General features: G+C 42.4%; 1 protein-coding gene across 2 annotated transcripts in view; it reads right to left on the reverse strand.

Annotated features, from left to right (window-relative positions):
* The window catches only part of NME7 (NME/NM23 family member 7), a 95023-nt gene that overhangs the window by 60383 nt on the left and 14227 nt on the right, over positions 1-20413 (reverse strand). For both annotated transcript variants that reach the window (XM_082305102.1, XM_082305101.1), the window contains exons 2-4: positions 15573-15680; positions 10819-10985; positions 5509-5619 (exon numbers count right to left, since the gene is read on the reverse strand). In XM_082305102.1, coding sequence (XP_082161228.1) covers positions 5509-5619; positions 10819-10985; positions 15573-15680 — 386 coding nt within the window. The remainder of the gene's footprint in view (positions 1-5508; positions 5620-10818; positions 10986-15572; positions 15681-20413) is intronic.

Here is a 20413-nt window from a genome sequence, read left to right on the forward strand (position 1 = left end):
CTCAGTTAAGAATTCCTATTGCAGTAAATATAAAACTGCAGTTGTGCTGTATTCCTTTTTCATTTCATCTCCCTCATTAGTTCTCTGCTTTTAAAGAATGGAAAACAGTGTTCATCTGGGAATAATAGACTGAACTGACATATGATTAAAGGAAGAGACTAGAGAGCTGAACTATCAAAGCAGGTGCTTGCCCTCACTTTCATATCTTGGATACAATTTTTACAGAAGGCATGAATCTACTTAACAGTGATTGCCAGACAAATATCAGTCATAATCCCTCTAAAGAAAACAGTAGATGATGAATCTGGTTTGAACAAGCATGCCCACAGAGATCTAAGGGTAGAAGACTTTGGCAAAGCCATAGTTCTATCATTTTAAAATGGCACAGTCCCAAGAAACAGAGTATATAGCATGCAGAGAAACCACAAATATTCAAAACATTATTTAAATATATCCAGTATCACAGCCCAATCTCGTGCTTATTAATAATGATTTTCAATTATACAAGACAAGCAGAATTTTTTTATACAGCAATAGGCAATAAAAGTTCAAGTCTCAAAGTTTCTTCCCTTCAGTGTGAGTCAACTCTGAAGCATGTGACTTGGCTCACCAGTTCTTCAAGTCCTCAGACAGACACTGAAATAAAGAACCACCCAACACAACATTTCAGGATCAAATCTTTCAGACTGCAGGAGAGCAAGCCAAAAAAAGCTGGCTTGAAAGACATTGTGAACTGTAAATCAGCATTAGAAACCTGATTGAACTCACAAACTGGAGTTGTTTGAGGGAGGATCTGGGACCAGTATCATCAAACATTGCAGCAGGTGAATGCAGAAAGGAGGAAGTCACATAGTGGTTTTATCAGTATTTCAGAAAGCCAAAAAGGTTTTGAGGTAGGGGAAAATTGTTCCTGACCTCACGCAGAAACCATAAGAATACATGAGAATGGTATTATGCAAGACATAATGCTTTTCTTTTGAAAGACACATTGTATATGAACAGGTTTGGCAAAGCAGAAATGGAGAAACAGTGCAGTAACTTTGGGGAAGTCTTCTAGGGTAAATTAATTATGTTTTCTTTCCTCTGCAGCAGGCCTTTTTTTTAGAATCATAGAATAGTTAAGGTTGGAAAAGACCCTTAAGATCATTGAGTCCAACCGTTAACCTATCACTGACAAGTTCACCACTAAACCATGTCCTCAAGCACCACATCTATCCGTTCTTTAAATACCTCCAGGGATGGAGACTCAACCACTTCCCTGGGCAGCCTGTTCCAATGCTTGACCACCCTTTCGGTGAAGAAGTTTTTCCTAATATCCAATCTAAACCTCCCCTGGCGCAGCTTGAGGCCGTTTCCTCTCGTCCTATCGCTCGTTACTAGGGAGAAGAGACCGACCCCCACCTTGCTACAGCTTTCTTTCAGGTAGTTGTAGAGAGCAATAAGGTCTCCCCTCAGCCTCCTCTTCTCCAGACTAAACAACCCCAGCTCCCTCAGCCGCTCCTCATAAGACTTGGGCTCCAGACCCTTCACCAGCTTCGTTGCCCTTCTTTAGACACACTCTAGTACCTCCATGTCCTTCTTGGAGTGAGGGGCCCAAAACTGAACACAGTACTCGAGGTGCGGCCTCACCAGTGCCGAGTACAGGGGCAGTATCCCCTCCCTGGTCCTGCTGGCCACGCTATTCCTGATACAAGCCAGGATGCCAGTGGCCCTCTTGGCCACCTGAGCACACTGCTGGCTCATGTTCAGGCGGCTGTCAACCAACACCCCCAGGTCCTTTTCTGCCAGGCAGCTCTCCAGCCACTCCTCCCCCAGCCTGTAGCGTTGCATGGGGTGGTTGTGACCGAAGTGCAGGACCCGGCACTTAGCCTTGATGAACCTCATGCAGTTGGCCCTGGCCCATCGATCCAGCCTGTCCAGGTCCCTCTGTAGGGCCTTCCTACCCTCCAGCAGACCAACACTTCCACCCAACTTGGTGTCATCTGCAAACTTACTGAGGGTGCACTCGATCCCCTCATCCAGATCATCAATGAAGATGTTGAACAGGACCGGCCCCAGTACTGAGCCCTGGGGAACACCACTCGTGACCAGCTGCCAACTGGATTTGACTCCATTTACCACCACTCTCTGGGCTCAGCCGTCCAGCCAGTTTTTAACCCAGTGCAGAGTGCACCCATCCAAGCCGTGAGCAGCCAGCTTCTCCAGGAGAATGCTGTGGGAGACAGTGTCAAAGGCCTTGCTAAAGTCCAAGTAGACAACATCCACAGCCTTCCGCTCATCCACTAAGCCGGTCACCTTGTCATAGAAGGAGACCAGGTTAGTGAAGCAGGACCTGCCTTTCATAAACTCATGCTGGCTGAGCCTGATTCCCCAGTTGTCCCACACGTGCCATGTAATGGCACTCAAGATGATCTGCTCCATGACCTTCCCCAGCACCGAGGTCAGGCTGACAGGCCTGTAATTCCCCAGATCCTCCTTCCGACCCTTCTTGTAGATCGGCGTCACATTTGCTAACTTCCAGTCATCTGGGACCTCCCCGGTTCACCAGACTGCTGATAAATGATGGAAAGTGGCTTGGCAAGCTCTTCTGCCAGCTCCCTCAGTATCCTTGGGTGGATCCCGTCTGGCCCCATAGACTTGTGGGCATTCAGGTGGAGGAGCAGCTTGGTGACTGCCACCTCTTCGACAACTGGGGCTTCATTCTGCACCCTACCTCCATCTCCCAGCTCAGGGGCCTGAAAACCCCGAGGATGACCCGCCTGACTATTAAAGACTGAGGCAAAGAAGGCATTAAGTACCTCAGCCTTCTCATCCTTTGTGGCAATGTTTCCCTCCACATCCAACAAAGGATGGAGATTCTCCTTGGCCCTCCTTTTGTCGCTGATATATTTGTAAGAACATTTTTTGTTATCTTTAACGTTGGTGGCCAGTTTAAGTTCTAGCTGGGCCTTCGCCTTTCTAATCTTCTCCCTGCATAACCTCACAACATCCTTGTAGTCCTCCCGAGTCACTTGTCCCTTCTTCCAAAGGCGGTAAAGCTCTCCTTTTTTTCCTGAGTTCCAGCCCAAGCTCTCTGTTCAGCCAGGCCGGTCTTCTCCCTGGCCTGCTCGACTTACAGCACATGGAGACAGCCTGCTCCTGTGCCTTTGAGACTTCCTTCTTGAATAACATCCAGCCTTCCTGGACTCCTTTGCCCTTCAGGACTGCCTCCAAGGGACTCTGCGAACCAGACTCCTAAACAATCCAAAGTCTGCCCTTCTAAAGTTCAGGGTAGCGGTTTTGCTGACCCTCTTCCTTACTTCTCCAAGAATTGAAAACTCTATCATTTCATGGTCGCTGAGCCCAAGACAGCCTCCGACCACCACATCACCCACCAGGCCTTCTCTGTTCGTAAACAGCAGGTCCAGCGGGGCACCTCCCCTGGGTGGCTCGCTTACCAGCTGGGTCAAGAAGTTATCTTCCACACACTCCAGGAACCTCCGAGACTGCTTTCTCTCTGCTGTGTTGTATTTCCAGCAGATATCTGGTAAGTTGAAGTCTCCCACGAGAAGAAGGGCTAGAGATTGTGAGACTTCAGCCAACCGCGTGTAGAATACTTCATCTGTTTCCTCATCTTGGTTGGGTGGTCTATAACAGACTCCCACCATGATATCTGCCTTATTAGCTTTCCCTCTGATCTTCGCCCATAAGCACTCAACCTTATCATTACCCTCGTTGAGCTCCAGATAATCAAAACGCTCTCTAACGCACAAGGCTACCCCACCACCTCTCCTTCCTTGCCTATCCCTTCTAAAGAGCTTGTAGCCATCCATTGCAGCACTCCAGTTGTGTGAGTCATCCCACCATGTTTCCACGATGGCAGCCACATCATAGCTTTCCTGGCGCGCAATGGCTTCCAGCTCCTCCTGTTTATTGCCCATGCTGCGTGCATTGGTGTAAATGCACTTCAGCTGGGCTATTGATCTCTTCTCCAACACAGGCATACCACCCCTAGGCTCATCCCTAGCAAGCCTGGTTTTATCCCCTTCCCTCTTCGAATCTAGTTTAAAGCTCTCTCAATGAGACCTGCTAACTCCTGAGCTAGAATCCTTTTCCCCCTTTGCGACAGGTGAACCCCATCTGTCTCCAGCAGGCCTGGTGCCATGTAAACTGCCCCATGACTGAAAAAAACAAAATTCCACCGCTGGCACCAGCCTCTGAGCCACGTGTTAATGAGCTGGGTCTTTCTGTTCCTTTCCGTGTGCCTCCCAGTTACTGAAGGGATGGAAGAAAACACCACCTGCGCTCCTGATCCTTCAAGTAATCACCCCAGTTCTCTAAAGTCCCTTTTGATCGTCTTTGTGCCTCTGTCAGCTACCTCATCACTGCCAACCTGAACAAACAATAGTGGATAATGATCGGACAATTTTACCAGCCTAGGGAGCTTCCTAGTAACGTCTCTTATCCTTGCCCCAGGGAGGCAGCAGACTTCCCTATGGGATGCGTCCGGTCGGCATATCGGGCCCTCTGTTCCCCTCAGAAGGGAGTCGCCTATGACAATTACCCTTCTTTTTTTCTCACCAGTGGCCGTTGTAATGCGTGGGGCTGACTGGTTCCCCCTAGTCAACCCCTTGGATGGATCACTGTCCGCATCTTCATCCTCCTGGCCCTCAAGTTCCAGAGCCTCATACCTATTGTGTAAGGGCACCTGGGAGGGCGAGGTAGGCTGGGATTCGCCTGCTGCGCCAAGCAGGGACCTGTTTCCATCGCCCTCCATCTCTTAGGTCCCCTCCTTCTGCCTGGTGGCAAGAGGGTAGGGGAGCCTCTCCTTCTCTTGATGCATCCATCTGGTGTGCTCGTCTCAGCGATGGTAGGGAGTGGCTCCACCAGTCTATCTCCCTCTCGCCCTCCCTGATACTCCTCAATCTTGCTACTTCTTCTTTCAGCTCTGCTAAAAGAATCTTGTGGCTCAATGAGATAAGCGGAGAACAGTGAAGGTTGGGGGGGATTAGGAAGATGCACAAGTAAAATCTGTCCAACCCTGCAACAACATCAGAAAATCGCTTGCTTTGCCTGGGACTTCCAGTCATTAAAAAGCAAACAAGTTTGGGTTCTGAGAGCACAAATTAAGACAACACATTTACTGAGAGCAAACAAACCAACTACTTTAAAGACAATGCTGTTATCATCAGCAATACGGTTTGTATCAGGAAGCCATGAGGTGAGGACATACAGCCACTCAGTAGTAAACACTGCTGAATTGCTAAAGCTATGGTAGTCACCTTGGATTCATACAGAGACATTACACGTTTAATCACCCATACTCATTTGCACAGAACTTTTTAATACTTCGCTTAATTCTCTACATGCTTTCAGAAACCTACATGATTATGAAACTGATGAGTCTTCCTTTTATTACTCACTGGAATGGATTTGATGTGTGGAACAACACAGGATAGCTTCAGAGAACATTCTTAACTGCAAAAATAATATTTAGATACAATAGAGCTAACCTTAAAATTTCCTTACCTTGAAAGCACCATCATTTTGGCCTTAGTTATTGTAAATCCTGCATTAATAATGATATCAATTAATTCTCCAATCTTGGGCATTGCATCAGGTTTAATCAAAGCCAGTGTTCTGGGGAAAAAAAAAAGTAGAGAGATACAGCCAACACTACTTTCCTTAGAGCATTTGGTGTGCATGTTGAGTTTATATTCAGACAAAAAAACATCACATCAAAGAGAGAAATTCTGCCACAGTCAAACATCCTAGTCCTAATGTCTCATCAATTTCCACGCTGTTCTTGAATGCCTGTGCAAGGCATTATTCTGATAAGAACGAGCATTGCACATTACAATTTCCTCGGCTTTCTAACCCAAGTGAGCCCACAGTGTTCCACCAGCAGTCCTTATTTTCTGGCTTCTCCCTTCACTCTCAGAGCAAACAATTTGACCACTTCTTCCTTAGCTAGCGTATATCTCTAGAGCTACTCACTCGCAGCTCTGGGTTAGAACACAACTGATTTGTTAATGTCTCCCTACGCTTGCTCAGCTCTCTTTTTTCCTAATGTTAATCTTTATATACATAAAAATGAAGCTGTTAAAATTCCCTAGTTAAAAATACTACTTAAACATGTGCCTCTTCTATAAAACTCAAAGTGAAAGGATTGTTTTATTATGACTTTTAAAATATTTGGAGGCCTCAGTGAGAAGAAGGTCCTATTGTGCTTGGTACAGTACAAACACTTTATGGTATACAATTTGCGTGCCAAATAGCTGCCACTGTTAATAGACACAATAGAAGGTTGGCAGAGGAGGTATTACGTCTCTTATACTGACTGACAGCTATATTCTCAGGGAGACCAATCCAAAAATCTCTACACTCTCCCCCACATCTTTGTTTCCAAGTACATCCTGTCTTCTTGATAATTATCTTTTTATACTGTACATCCCCAAGGCCAGGACTGTTTTATTAGTGCAGTTTGCATAGCACCAAGTACACCATCAGCACTAAACATATTATTAATCAAAAATAACAAGCACAAAAAGAAGGTCTGTAAAACGGCATTTTCTATTTGCATTCATCTCATGGTGAGTCAGCTTTGAATGTGCTCAGCTTACAAATCAACAGATTTATTCAACCCCGTATCTCAGAAACTCCATATCTCTGACAATCCTAAAGAGCTCTTTCCATCTTTTACACTGTTTCCAATAATGAAGGCTACCCAAGATAGAATTTTTTTATTGCAGTACTTTCCTAAATGAAAGGCAAATAATTGCAAGTTTCTCATTTTACATACCAGCAGAGCATGGAAAGCAGCCTTTAGGTTAGCAGCAATGTATTCTAGCCAGGGCAAATACGCTGAGGGTACAGGAGATGGATGAACTTCCACTACATTTACTTTGAACCTTAGGCAACACCAGATTGACAGATGCATTGGGAACAGACAGACTATCTATTTCATGGCAAATCTAAAGGAAGGGAGGTCTTACGACCAGGAAATGTAAAGAGGAAGATTTGAACGTATGTGACATTTCATCTGAAACTAAGGGAGAGCCATAGATGACCTTCAGAGCTCATTAACAGAGATTTCCTCGAGCATCAGGAAGCTCATGCACACAGACCAGCTTAGGCCCAGATCTGTTGGGAAATATGACATAAAAAGACTCATGGACTAAGGGTGTAGCCAGAAACTGCATGAGAGTAGTCAACCAAGCCTATGCTTCAGCCCATTGCAGGGCAAACTAAAGTTGGTTTAGCCATGTCTTCAGGTCAGGAAAGGCTGACCAGGCCAACATCCACACAGTTTGCCAGTATACTCCATGCAGCCTACGGCCTGTAGCCTGTTCCCCTCTTCCCCAAGGGTTTCACAACTCCACCTCACGTGGTGATATTAGCTATCATACGGCAGGCTGTGCCACGTCCATCGAGGCACGTGAGGGGGAGCAGCCGCGTGCCCGAGTGATGGCACGTACCCACCTGCTCACACAATGCATGACCTGCATCCTGGCCTAAGAGGCTCTCAACTCTGTCGCTTACCATGAACAGTAAGGATCAAACCACTGGAACGAGATCTCCAGTGCCGTTTGCATTTCCTGGAGGAATACTTTTTGGAATCTATGTTATTACACAGGCTATTTGAGACACACTGCTCATGCTAGAAATAAATTGTCCCTTACTTTTCGAATTTCAAGCCTCCTAGTAAAACTGTAATTCCTACCAATATGTAATGAAATATTGCATTATGAAGCAATTTACCTAGAAGACATTACTACAAACTGCAATGAGCAACTCTTTTTTTCTCTAACACTGATAGATAAACTTTAACATTTCAGTGTGAGCTTCTCAGACGTATGCAGGATAAGAAAAGTATAATTCAGGATGCTGAAGACTTTCTGAGATTGGATTTTGATTCATGTGCCCTATTTTTAGTTTTAATTAGGAATATGTTTCTTGTGGTTTGACATGATGCAGTCGACAAAGTACAGTTTGAAACAGTTTTATGTCTAGGAACAAAGGAGAAAGAATGAAAATTAAGCTCATTTGCCTACATTTTCAAAGGGACTGTATGACAGTACTGCAATGAGTACCGAAACAACAGAAGATGGGAACTGATCAAAGGAACGGTGCACAAAGCATGCTGTGGCTATGCTTTTGAGATCTACTTATTTCTAATAATAGGACTGTTGCATGTACAGTAGCTTATGTCTCGTAGGGAAAGAAACGCTGATTATGTCAATGACTAGAAGGATAAGAATAACATATCCCAATCAAAAAAGAATTCAAATATTTCTGGTTGAGACACAAGCTTTCTAACACCATTTTCAAAACCAGTGATATTAACTGACTCTAAGTATAGTCCACTTAGACAGGACACACTAGTCAGACAAATGTTTACCTCCAGTTACAACCACCCAGGATCACAAGTGAAAGACTACAGAAACCGAAATCCCTGTCCCACGCCAGTGACTCCTTATGTGGTACACTGTAAGTAAGCACATGCTTACTCACCCATTTTAGTCACTGTTTGTGACACTTTCCTTGTGATGCACTGGGAGGGGAGCAGGGAAGAAGAACACTCAAATATGGCTGTATTTAAAAATTGACCCAAAACTTAAGAAAAGTAGGTACAGAAATTGAAACCCCATAGAACAGTCTTAATAATTTTAGCCTAATTCTAGAAAGGGTCTGTGCAAATCTAGCCTCTTTTTACACATCTGTTTTGTACCTCATGTACCTAGAGTCACATTCACTTGCTTTACTGACAAAACCAAAGGTCCCTAATTCAAAACATTCAAGATTTTTATATGCATTCCTCAGTCTCTCTCAAAGGCCCTTGCTGAGCCTGCCTGCATACATATTCGCTGACCAAAGAACGTATTTCCAAAGCGGAACTAAACCGCTGACAGTCCTGTACAGCACAAAGGCAAGAAAAAGATGGGGAAACATTTTGTCTCATACAACATCCTTAAACTTACTCACAGAATTCCAACTACAGATTATTTTAGGAATTATCATGTGTTGCAAAAATCTTACTATATCTATTTAACTAATAACTGCTGTAAAACCTGCTAGGAACAGGCCAAAAAGACAAATACCTCATATGCAACTGTTTTGCCCGAGGACTCTTTTAATATGACCCTGTTTACCCAGTGAAAGCTTTTGTGAAGCAATTGGATTTCGAGGATCCCTTGCCTGTTTAAGACACCTTTCACTATGTTCCTTTGGGCTATTCTGAATATGTAACACCACTTGCATATCTATGTTATCTTTCAGCCGACATTCCTAAAATGTTTTCCAAACAGCTGACATGTCATAAATTCCCTTCTTCCTTTTGTAGAGCAGTACAAAAATTCACCCCCTCCCAGGACCACTTCACAGACACAACTATAGTGTTGCTGTATAGATGGCAACTTCCCTTACAAGAAGAAAATGTCATTTTATCACAAGCTGCCTTTTCTTGGTGTAACTGCATCAGCACCAGGGCTTATGCTAGTTTAGGCAGAGCAAGAAATACACAACTATAAAAAGCTACATTGATATAAAAACCATAAACAGGACAGATGTAATCTACCCAAGGCTCCACTGAGGAACAGAGAGAGTAGCCACATATACAGAAGCCATCCTCTGGTGTTCTCCACCTCCTTTGCTACGCTTCCACCATGCCCAACCCCAGCTTGGAGAAAAATTACCAGGAGAACTCCTTCTGGAAAGCTATTATGGCAGTCATAACCTCACAAAAACATTGCTGTGGAAAATAAAAAGATGTGTGTTAAAACTTGCAGCTCTTCCTGCATGTCTGGTTATGTACAACTCTCCAAAGAGAGTTCAAAATAAGCCCAGTTAGAGAGAAGGAGCAAGCAAGTAGGCAAATTGGGCTCACAGGAACATCATACCTAAGAAAATATTCTGTGTTCTTTTCAAAAAGAGCTGGAGCAAATTATCAAAATTTATTCATTCGCAAATTCAGAGATTACCCGCACTGCATTCAAACCAGATTTAAATTCCTTGTAAATTAATCTTATTGTCATTTTATTAAGTCCCTCTGATATTTTTGTTCTTGGATGGGCTCTTAAAGTCTTTTCCAAAGCAAGTCTTTCAACCAAAGAGAGATGATAAGTCTTATCTTCATCCATTATAAATGAAATTTGTCTTAACAAGCAAGCCTATAGGTTTTACTCACAGTTGCACTCTATACTTCCTGTCCTCATGCACACAGAGTGTAGGAGATGCTGAAAAAATTCTCAGAAAAAATCCTCCATAGTGGGAAAACCAATGGAGAATGGGAATGGGCCTCTCTCACTCCTGTTCCTACTGTTTTCAGTTACTACTGCTAACACAGAGTAGATCTGATTGGTAAGGCCCTAGGCTTCTGCACAGATCTCAGAGAGACAGCTGCTAGTTTCTCAAGATCCAGGCCTTTCGAGCCCAGCACACATCGGGGTTACCATATCCATTCTGCCCCAAGAGAATCCACAAATCACAAGAATTCCACTGCTGCCTGCCCCGGGGGAGTAACAAAGCTGAACAGGACCCCCTGTTTTCCTCCTCCCCCTCTTGTCTCCCAGAAGACCTAGCGGAAGCAGCAGTTGACACCATGGAGAAGTTGGCCTTGAAGATTTATCAGGTAACACTGCCAGTCATGGGTTTGCCTACAAGCAGGGGCCACTTTGCTTCTCTCCAGCTTTCGGTGTGCCAGATCACTTCAAACTGCATGCAAACTTGTAGCTATCCCCTCCTCTCCCCGTAGTACAGAAAATGTATCTCATTTCTAGCAAACAACTACTTAAAACCCCAACCACAAAGGAAAATTTCAAAAAAAACGTGCTTTCTTACCTCTCTTTGCGGCTCCCCAGCTTGCGGGCTGTATATTGATCCCCATAGTCCACTAAGGACAGATGACGGGAAAAAACAGTAATTTTATTGCCCACAAATAAATCCTCAAGGTGTAAGCTCTCATACTTGGTACGCTTCAGAAAGGTGCGACGGTTCTTCACATCATACTGCAGAGAAAAGAAGATTAAAATCTACCATAGCAAGAGATTTAAGCTGTGGACAAACTAACCATAATTTTTACTCTACCTTCAGAAATTTCCATAGTACTGTGGGATTGAATCTGATCACTAAATTGATTTAATTCCTAACCCTTTGAACTTACAGGTGTACCAGGAAAGCTTAGAAGACTAAACCCACAATTACAAATTTAGTCCATTTAAATAGTCTCAGGCTGACAGCTATCTTTGCATTTTTTATTTTATCATTTGCTTGTGCTAATTCAAGCTGTGATAAATGGTTCAGGTGCCTAGTGGATACCTCTGCCCAGTCTCACTGAGAGTTCCCCGTAGCAGATCTATGCTGTTTCACAGACCAATGGCTCGCACCAGGAAGCGTCAAGATACACACCGTGGCAGGTCTCCTCTTCAGGGCATGGCTCCAGTGATACTACGCTTTATTTGACTGCGTAAGACTCAGAATTAGGGACGGATGGATGATTGCAACACTAGGTTGAGACGTTCTCACTGCCTAAAGCTGCAAGCTCAAACGCCTGTCAAGACAATTCAGCTATATATCATCATTCCAAGCAAGAAGCAAGATGTTAATGTGTAGTTTTCTGGGTGGGCTGGCAAAGCACAAAAGGCAACCTGCTGAACAGTTTCTTCCCTGCATGTAGATACTACAGATGCCTTCAGTTTCCTGAGGAAGTGGAATCTGAGGAAAGGAAGGGTTTTGTCCTCCTCAGGCCAAACTTCCCCTTCTCTGTCTTGAATTACATGTACTGTCCTCCATTGCAATGGTATATAGACTAGAATACCATTAAAAGAACGAATATCATTCCCACAAATTTTGGAGGGAAAAAAAAAATTAAGAGCAAAATTACATACTCCTCCATGTTCTGAAATGTGTGAATACATTTCTCTCCTGTTAGAAGGCTAGAAGAATTCTAAATTTTTCCAGAATAGCCAAAATTTTGCAGATCAGAGAATATACATTATTTTGATACTTCCTTCTGCTGAGGCAGGATTATAAGGAAGAATCCTTCCCTGCTGAAATGTCTTTACCCTCTCATACGTGCTCCTACTAAGTGTCCTCTATTCAAGTGTGATAGGGAATGAAATGACAACATGCTGAAAAAAACCCCTCGAATTCAGCCACTTGTTTTTTCCCGGACTTTGCCAGGAAGCCCGTTAACTGTATTGACCATATTCAAATTCTTCAATATCTTGACTAAAAATCTGAACATTTCTTTGGTTATTTCACTAACAGTTGCTAGAAAGGCATCCCAAGCTGTTTCTCCCTTCTCAAGCAGAAGATAAAGATGCAGGGGGAGGCTTCTACCTGTGTTAAAATATTCTTCTTTAGAGTGGAATTTTGGATCTGTTTAAAAGACCTTTTTATAAAGCGAATGAAAAGCCACAGCAGAAGAAATGTAAGACTGTTTGGACTGTTCCCCTCCTGCCCATGTACATGCAGAAGTAAATTACCCAAAACAAAACAGTTCTCTGCTAAGAATCTGTCCTTTTTAAAGATTTCTTCTCTCTTTTTAGGAAATCTCCTGCAGAAAGACAAGTTGTTCAGGCTTTAAGAATACCCCATGAGAGTTATTAACTATGGAAAATTCAGAGAATGAGGCACCTCTTTGTCAAGAGCTCCAGTTTGATCATAAGATCTGTCTCCCACAGCATTCTCCTGGAGAAGCTGGCTGCTCACGGCTTGGATGGGTGCACTCTGCGCTGGGTTAAAAACTGGCTGGACGGCCGAGCCCAGAGAGTGGTGGTAAATGGAGTCAAATCCAGTTGGCGGCCGGTCACGAGTGGTGTTCCCCAGGGCTCAGTACTGGGGCCGGTCCTGTTCAACATCTTCATTGATGATCTGGATGAGGGGATCGAGTGCACCCTCAGTAAGTTTGCAGATGACACCAAGTTGGGTGGAAGTGTCGATCTGCTGGAGGGTAGGAAGGCCCTGCAGAGGGACCTGGACAGGCTGGATCAATGGGCCGGGGCCAACTGCATGAGGTTCATCAAGGCTAAGTGCCGGGTCCTGCACTTCGGTCACAACAACCCCATGCAATGCTACAGGCTTGGGGAGGAGTGGCTGGAGAGCTGCCTGGCAGAAAAGGACCTGGGGGTGTTGGTTGACAGCCGCCTGAACATGAGCCAGCAGTGTGCTCAGGTGGCCAAGAGGGCCAATGGCATCCTGGCCTGTATCAAGAATAGCGTGGCCAGCAGGACCAGGGAGGGGATACTGCCCCTGTACTCGGCACTGGTGAGGCCGCACCTCGAGTACTGTGCTCAGTTTTGGGCCCCTCACTCCAAGAAGGACATGGAGGTACTAGAGTGCGTCTAAAGAAGGGCAACGAAGCTGGTGAAGGGTCTAGAGCACAAGTCTTATGAGGAGCGGCTGAGGGAGCTGGGACTGTTTAGCCTGGAGAAGAGGAGGCTGAGGGGAGACCTTATTGCTCTCTACAACTACCTGAAAGAAAGCTGTAGCAAGGTGGGGGTCGGCCTCTTCTCCCTAGTAATGAGTGATAGGACAAGAGGAAATGGCCTCAAGCTGCGCCAGGGGAGGTTTAGATTGGATATTAGGAAAAACTTCTTCACCGGAAGGGTGGTCAAGCATTGGAACAGGCTGCCCAGGGAAGTGGTTGAGTCTCCATCCCTGGAGGTATTTAAAGAACGGATAGATGTGGTGCTCGAGGACATGGTATAGATGGACTTGGCAGTGATAGGTTAACGGTTAGACTTGATGATCTTAAGGGTCTTTTCCAAACTTGACAATTCTATGATTCTATGAAGAGATGCTGTCCTTGGACAAAAACCTACACTGCCTTCTTCCAGCTGCAAAGCAAGCTGGAAACTTGTCTCATTATTCCCACTGCCGTTTTTGTTCACAGGAACCAAGACATGAAGGACTGAGAAAGAGGAAAGCTGAGGACTTCACATAACACAAGCTTTCAACAGCTCTGCTCCACCCTCAGCTGAGGTGTGTGATAAAGGAGAGCTATTGTCAGGGAGGTAGGAAAGGGGATGAAACATCTTTCTCATAAGCAAGGAGAAGCTGACACATATCCATTACCTCCCTTCTCCTCAGATACGTCAGAGGCAAGAGCGGGCTGTCATCTCCTCAGGAAGATACCAAAAGATGCAGAAGAATTAGGCAATAATATAGAAAGAATCACCAAATTCTAGAGAAATTAAAAAAAATAATCCAGAAGAGAATTCTAAATTTAATCTCTGACCACAAACTCACCCCCAAAAGTGATTTTGAGGTATTCTTTCTATAGAGGTGTTACATGCATTTTTGCTTGTTTAACTCCTGTCCTGTCACACACAGTCCGTATACACTCGTGACTGTGTACACACCATACTATCTTAACCTAAGAGCAGACCAGCAAAATGCGAAAGTCTACCAAGCCATAGCTATTTGATGCTGAATGCATTAAGAAGCTCAAGAACACCTTGAAAGCTCTTGGTTTTGAGACGTCTAGGTGAAATGAACAACAACTTTGCCAGCCTACACATGGTTGTGTAGGAAGATTATTACGGCTCCTGACTGATTAGCTAAACTGTCTCTGGGAAATAAAAAATAAAAATCCTCACAATTTGACAACCGTGCACACACAGACATCATACAAAGAACTAACTTAAAAGGGAGAACATCATGATAGAGTTTGTTTAAAGAGATTAGCAGTAAAAAGTGCAAAGTGCATCTTCTCACACAGGTGGGTACCATGGTTTCAGTGAGCAGTAGTTTGGGTAAGAAAAGGCAGATGCCACTAGCTTTCTTATTTCTGCATTTGATATTTACAGCAGGAAAACTAAAATTTGATAATGAAGTTACTAAGTGTAAGCGAATATCCAAATCTAGGTTATTCTCAGACCCTTAGGTCTTCATTAAAAATTGGAAAAGACTAGTCCAAACCATTCACTGATTCCTAAAAGGAAGCACAAAGCATTGGTTGGTTTATTAAGATTATCTTTACAGTACATACTACATTTTTATATATATGCCTGCTACTGCAAAATGCTTGTTTTAACCTGCTATCAATAAACAATGGGGATTAGTTATATGAACCACAAGTCAGAAAGGTCTGTGCAAGCACCAGTGATAGAAAAATTTAGATCCACTGTCTGAAACATCCTTCCTTTCATTAAAACCAAATTAAGAGCAATTTACCATTTCCTCTACTTTGATAAGACTCTTCTACATTTTACTCTTCAGAGACTTCTGGAATTCCTGCTGAAGCTTATTCCCCTGTTTGGAATCAGCTTCAGTTTATGTTTCTCAAGCACCAGGTCGGTGTTGCTGAGTTTCAATTCTGAAACCCAAGTAGAGATTGAATGAAAACAGATTTGTGAAAATTAATCTCTCCATGCCAAAGCAAGCTTTAAGAAAAAAAAAAAACAAACCATGCTTCACTGTGAACTTGTATTTTTGCTTTTCTGTTAGTTTTAGAAGCAGAGCAAGATACGTCTTAAACTACATTTTCCTTACCTGGAAAATTAATAGGCATAGGCAGTGGCTTGCTATTTTACAAACTGTTTAATCGGATATTACACTTAGGACAATAGATTTTTTTCTTTTATTCTTACCATTTCAACTGACCCATCTTTTGGATAATACAGAAGTTCATAACGCCGAAAGAGTGAAGCATTTGGGTCATACCATTCAGCAGTGAAAGCAAATCTGTCATCTTGACTCTGGAAAAAGAAAAGGGGGGAAGAGGGCTATTACAGAAAGCATATGTGTTTTATACGTAAAAACACACAAATGAAAAACTTCCTTTTTTTGTTTGCATTTGTTATCAGAAAAATAAAAAAATCATTAGTAAATGCACTAGCGCACTCTGCGTATCATCTTCTGCTTAACACAGCTGGTGACACCTTTTCACTTCTTAGCTATCATCTTTTAAGTACGATGGAAACAGTATGGCAGTTTTCCAGGCAATCGCGAAACTTATTCTGATTTCATCAGTCATGAAATGTGGACTGTTGTAGAATTTGTTGTTACACTTCTTAACTTCGTGAAAATATTTGATTTACGTTCATTTGTTAAAAAGAATGTGTTAGCTCACAACTAAATTACAGAATCTCACAATTAAATTATAGAACCTTAACACATTTTCTACATATCCTACAAGAAAACACTTCCCTCTTCCTGAGCAGTCATATCTGAACTCCTGTTAATGAGGAGATAAACATATGCAAGTTAAGGACAACATTAGTTTGATTCACTAAACTTCCTGAAACTTACATAAAGCATAAATAGCCCGCTCTCATTTACAACTCATTTTCTCCCCCTAAGGAGCATGAAAAGAAAGCTAGACTGCAACAATTCTAAAACCGTAGCTACGTGCATAGCTTCTCTGCACTCCTCATCCTTCAGAGGATAACCTCCTACAGGAAAGTAAGCACAAAGGCGATGCAATGCATGTGGACGTGCAGTTCTAACACCTCTTAGTGGTATGTTCGTTAGCTATTGATACAGCAATATCTGTTATTTGATAGCTGTTACATGGAGCTCTACATTTTTATTTTCCACACCTCCTCTAAATCTGATTGCTGCTCCTGAGGGTAAGCACGGTCTTGTCACAGGCTTCCACTCTTTAGATGTATCTGTACTCTTCTTACACATCTTAAACATTTAGGTAGCACTGGGACTTCAAGTTGAAGCCATGTAGGCCTTTTTAGTCCTTCAGATTTTAGAAAACAGCAGCACTTCAGTTGTTTCAAAGACTGCTCAATAAGCAACAGGACAGAAAGTGTTCCTGTGGGCTTCCATGACTGTTCTGGAACACCAGCAGGAAAAGAATCATAATCTTTTTCCTAGTGAGTGTAAGCCTATAGATATTTAAAAAAAAAAAACAAAAAACAAACCACAACACAAACCAAACAAAAAACCTAAACCAAACCAACCGAACAAACAAAAAAAACCCAAACAACAACAGTGATCTTGCTTTTGTTGTCAGCACATTTTTTCTTTCAGCATCTTTACCCTAAAACAGACTTAGGACCAAGTGCTTTTGCAGGTTCAAGTCCTAACACAAGCAGCAGCAGGAAAGAATGAGATAATGAAGAACAATTTCAGAATTTTACAATGTGATGAATACTTGTACCTGTTCAGTTAAAAGCATCATGGCAAGTGCCCCACCCTCCTGTCAGCCCTTATGGTACTCCTACACTGCAAAACGGAGATATGATTATATCACAGAAACACTCACTCAGTGGGGCACCACAGTGCTCGGTAAAGGGTGCAAAGCTTTCATTTCTAACTGTAGAAGTCTCTACAGCACTGAAAGCCTTATTTACATGAGCTACTTTAACTTCTGCGTTATCTCTACACTACACACTGCAGCCTTTGACAATACTTAAACTCATGTTTTAGGTGCAGCATCCAGCACAAAAACTCCCTCGGGACTTAGCCTGGTTTCTGGCCCTTACTTAAGCTAGACTTGCTTGTGTCTTCAATGCTACTGCTGTTGCTCTGGAGATACGTAAGCCAGAACAGTGTCTTTCTTATGTCAAAACTCACACTTTAGTTTTCCTATATAGGTGTGTCATTGGCAATAAGCAATAATAAGAGTTGGCATACAACAATAAATGACTGATTTCAACCTTGATCTTAAATACAGTCATACTGCTGGAAGACAAGACAAAACATTTGGTTAATTAATTTGACCATCATCTTGCCAAGGATGGATGGTATAGAGAAGCAGTTCTCTACCAAGGAGGTTGTCTAAAAATAGTCCTGTTTCTAGAGTACTACCTCCAGAAGCTGACTAATAATGTATGAAATAAAAAAGGTGCACCATCCTTAATCAATGCCTCCTCATAATATGAAGACCTATATAATTGCATTACTTCATGCTACTTATTTCATAGTATAGTACCACTTTCAAATGTATTTTCTAGGTAGCAGTTCCCAGAGAAGCTACTAATTTCCATTGAAGCAAAACTTCCAAAATTTCTAAATGCTTACTTGTCTTGGGGAAGTAATGTATTTATGTGAACAAGCAAAGAAAACACCATTAGATTTTTCACTTAGTCACCAGTATCAGTCATCGGCACCTTCATGTTTACAGCGAGAAACTACATTGTGTGTCTAGTCTGCTGAGGAATTGGTCTGCTTTTTTTTTTCTTTTAACGCAACCTTGGTTTTAAGATCTGTTTGAAATTCATTTTGTAAGATCTTACTCAATATCTGAGCTATTCATATTTGTTATTCAGCAAGCTCTGCTGGCCACTGCTTCTTATTCAGCTGAATGGCAGAAATGAGCATTCTGTATTATCTTCTTTTAGCATTGTAAGCAAAGGCAAGGTAATAAATGCTACTTAGACTTGAAAAACACTGCAGAGCTACCCCCCAAATGCCCAGTAATGTTATCAGTAAGCAGGAAAATTTGAATCAATTATTATTTTGTATCTGGAAAATATGGAGAGCTAACAGTTTTCTAAAACAACCAAAACAAGTCTGTAAAGCTTATCCTGGGCCATAACCAGAATTTCCTCTGCTTTATGGACATAAACTTATCACATAAAATTATCACATAAAATTATCACTCTGCATATTTCTAAATGCAGAGAACAATATCAGAATAAAACTTAAGAGCTTATGGGAAACACTGTAAAAACAATTGGAAATGGATTATCTTTGTGAACAGGTAGATAGTTTCAGAGGCACGCACTGCAGTGTAAAGAAATTGAATATTAAAAGCATACTGAAAACCTTGCCAAACAAGTGTAACGTAAAACACAGCAGGACTGCAATTTTACTATTGCAGATTCATGCAAATAGTCTTAAAATAGATAGAAGACAATTCTGAATATAATCATGACATGGAGTAATGTGAACATATTCTAGTGAGCGCTCGCCAGGCGTCACTGTAAAACTGCCGCTCCAAGCCATCAAAAACACCAACCAATTTAAAATCATAAGTTTTAAAAAGTGAGTACATATTAATCTCATAATACATCTTTTTAAATGAGAACCGAGACTTTTATTTACTTGTTTAATGCAGGAGTAGGATTTTGAAGGCAAAAACCAAACACAAAAACCTGTCTACTTCCTATCACAAATTGTAAGGATTGCAATAAAATTTTAAGTCTTCACAGCCCTGGAATTACCTTTCCTGAACCTTTACTTTCAATCAATTTACTGCTCAATCAACAGAACTGGTACAGCAAACAACTTTCTTACATACCCTTTCACTAGCGTGCCCTAGGCTGCAATGTGGGAAGGAGTCTCAAAGATGAGAAAGTACTATGGGAGACATGCTAAGTTTCATCCTTGGCTTCCGTTCATCCTCCTAACAAAGGAAACTCAGAGAGAAAATAATTGTCCAGAGTAGAGTGATTAGAGACGAGCGACGACCTGTCAGTGTTCAACGCACCACGCTGCTCCGGACCAACGCTGAGTCCTGAATGGGGAAGATTTCACAGCCCTTGACCAGAGAGCTCTGGCACCTATTCCCCCAGGAGATGGCTGAAACATGTTAGTCACTAGTGAAATCACATCACTGTGAGCAGCTCGAGTAACAACAAATCAAGTGAATCTATAAATACATTATAACTCAGAAAATTCTTGCTTTAAAGCATTAGTTTCCATTCATTTCTGTACTGTACCCTCATTAAAATCACACATAGCCTCTGCTCTCATGACTACACAATTAACCAAGCAATACCTAATGGGGGAGAAATAATTTTTCATAACTTTTCATATCAGCAGAGAAATTACCAGCATTAAAAAACCCAGCAGTGACTGTGCACTTTATACTTCCATACTGATAGTTTTAGAGTAGCTGCCTTTAGCTCAATTTTTACAGCCCATTTCCATGGTAAAATCCAGGGCCACTGAAATCAGTGTCAAGAGTTCACCTACTGTGAATATGGAAAGAATAATCTTTTTCTTTCTTCCTCCTTTTACAAGCTGCATGGAAAAACATTTGGATGCATGTGTAGGTTTTGCTAGCTTATGCTTTTTTGTTTATATTAGTATGTGTGAATATGCAGTAGGATGACTGTGCACGAGAAACATTTATTGAAGTATAGCTGAATTAAAAAAATTAAATTTTGTACTTAGTTCTGAAAGCGATGGGGGAAGCAGTCATTCTTAGCTAGCACGGGACTAAGTTCTAGAAGCGAAATCCAAGCATTTATGAAAGAACTGTGCTCACAAAAAACTCCGCTGCAGAGGGCAACGGTTTGCCTGGAACATAGCTGCCAAGGAAGCTCATAACCAGAAAGCAGAACATTTAGCAAGCTGGCCAGGAAATGGATCTCTTGTCCTGTGACCCTTTTAGCCTTCCAAAGGGCTTCTGTTCTGCAATAAAACAAAAGCAGATCTTCCAAAGGTTTTCATGAGAAGCAACAGTGGTAGAACAGCAGCTCTGGGATTAAGGAACTTGCATGGGAAGGTGGAGAAACAATTTTATCCC

This window comes from Platalea leucorodia (genome assembly GCF_965183815.1).
Source record: "Platalea leucorodia genome assembly, chromosome: 2".
Taxonomy (NCBI): Eukaryota; Metazoa; Chordata; class Aves; order Pelecaniformes; family Threskiornithidae; genus Platalea; species Platalea leucorodia.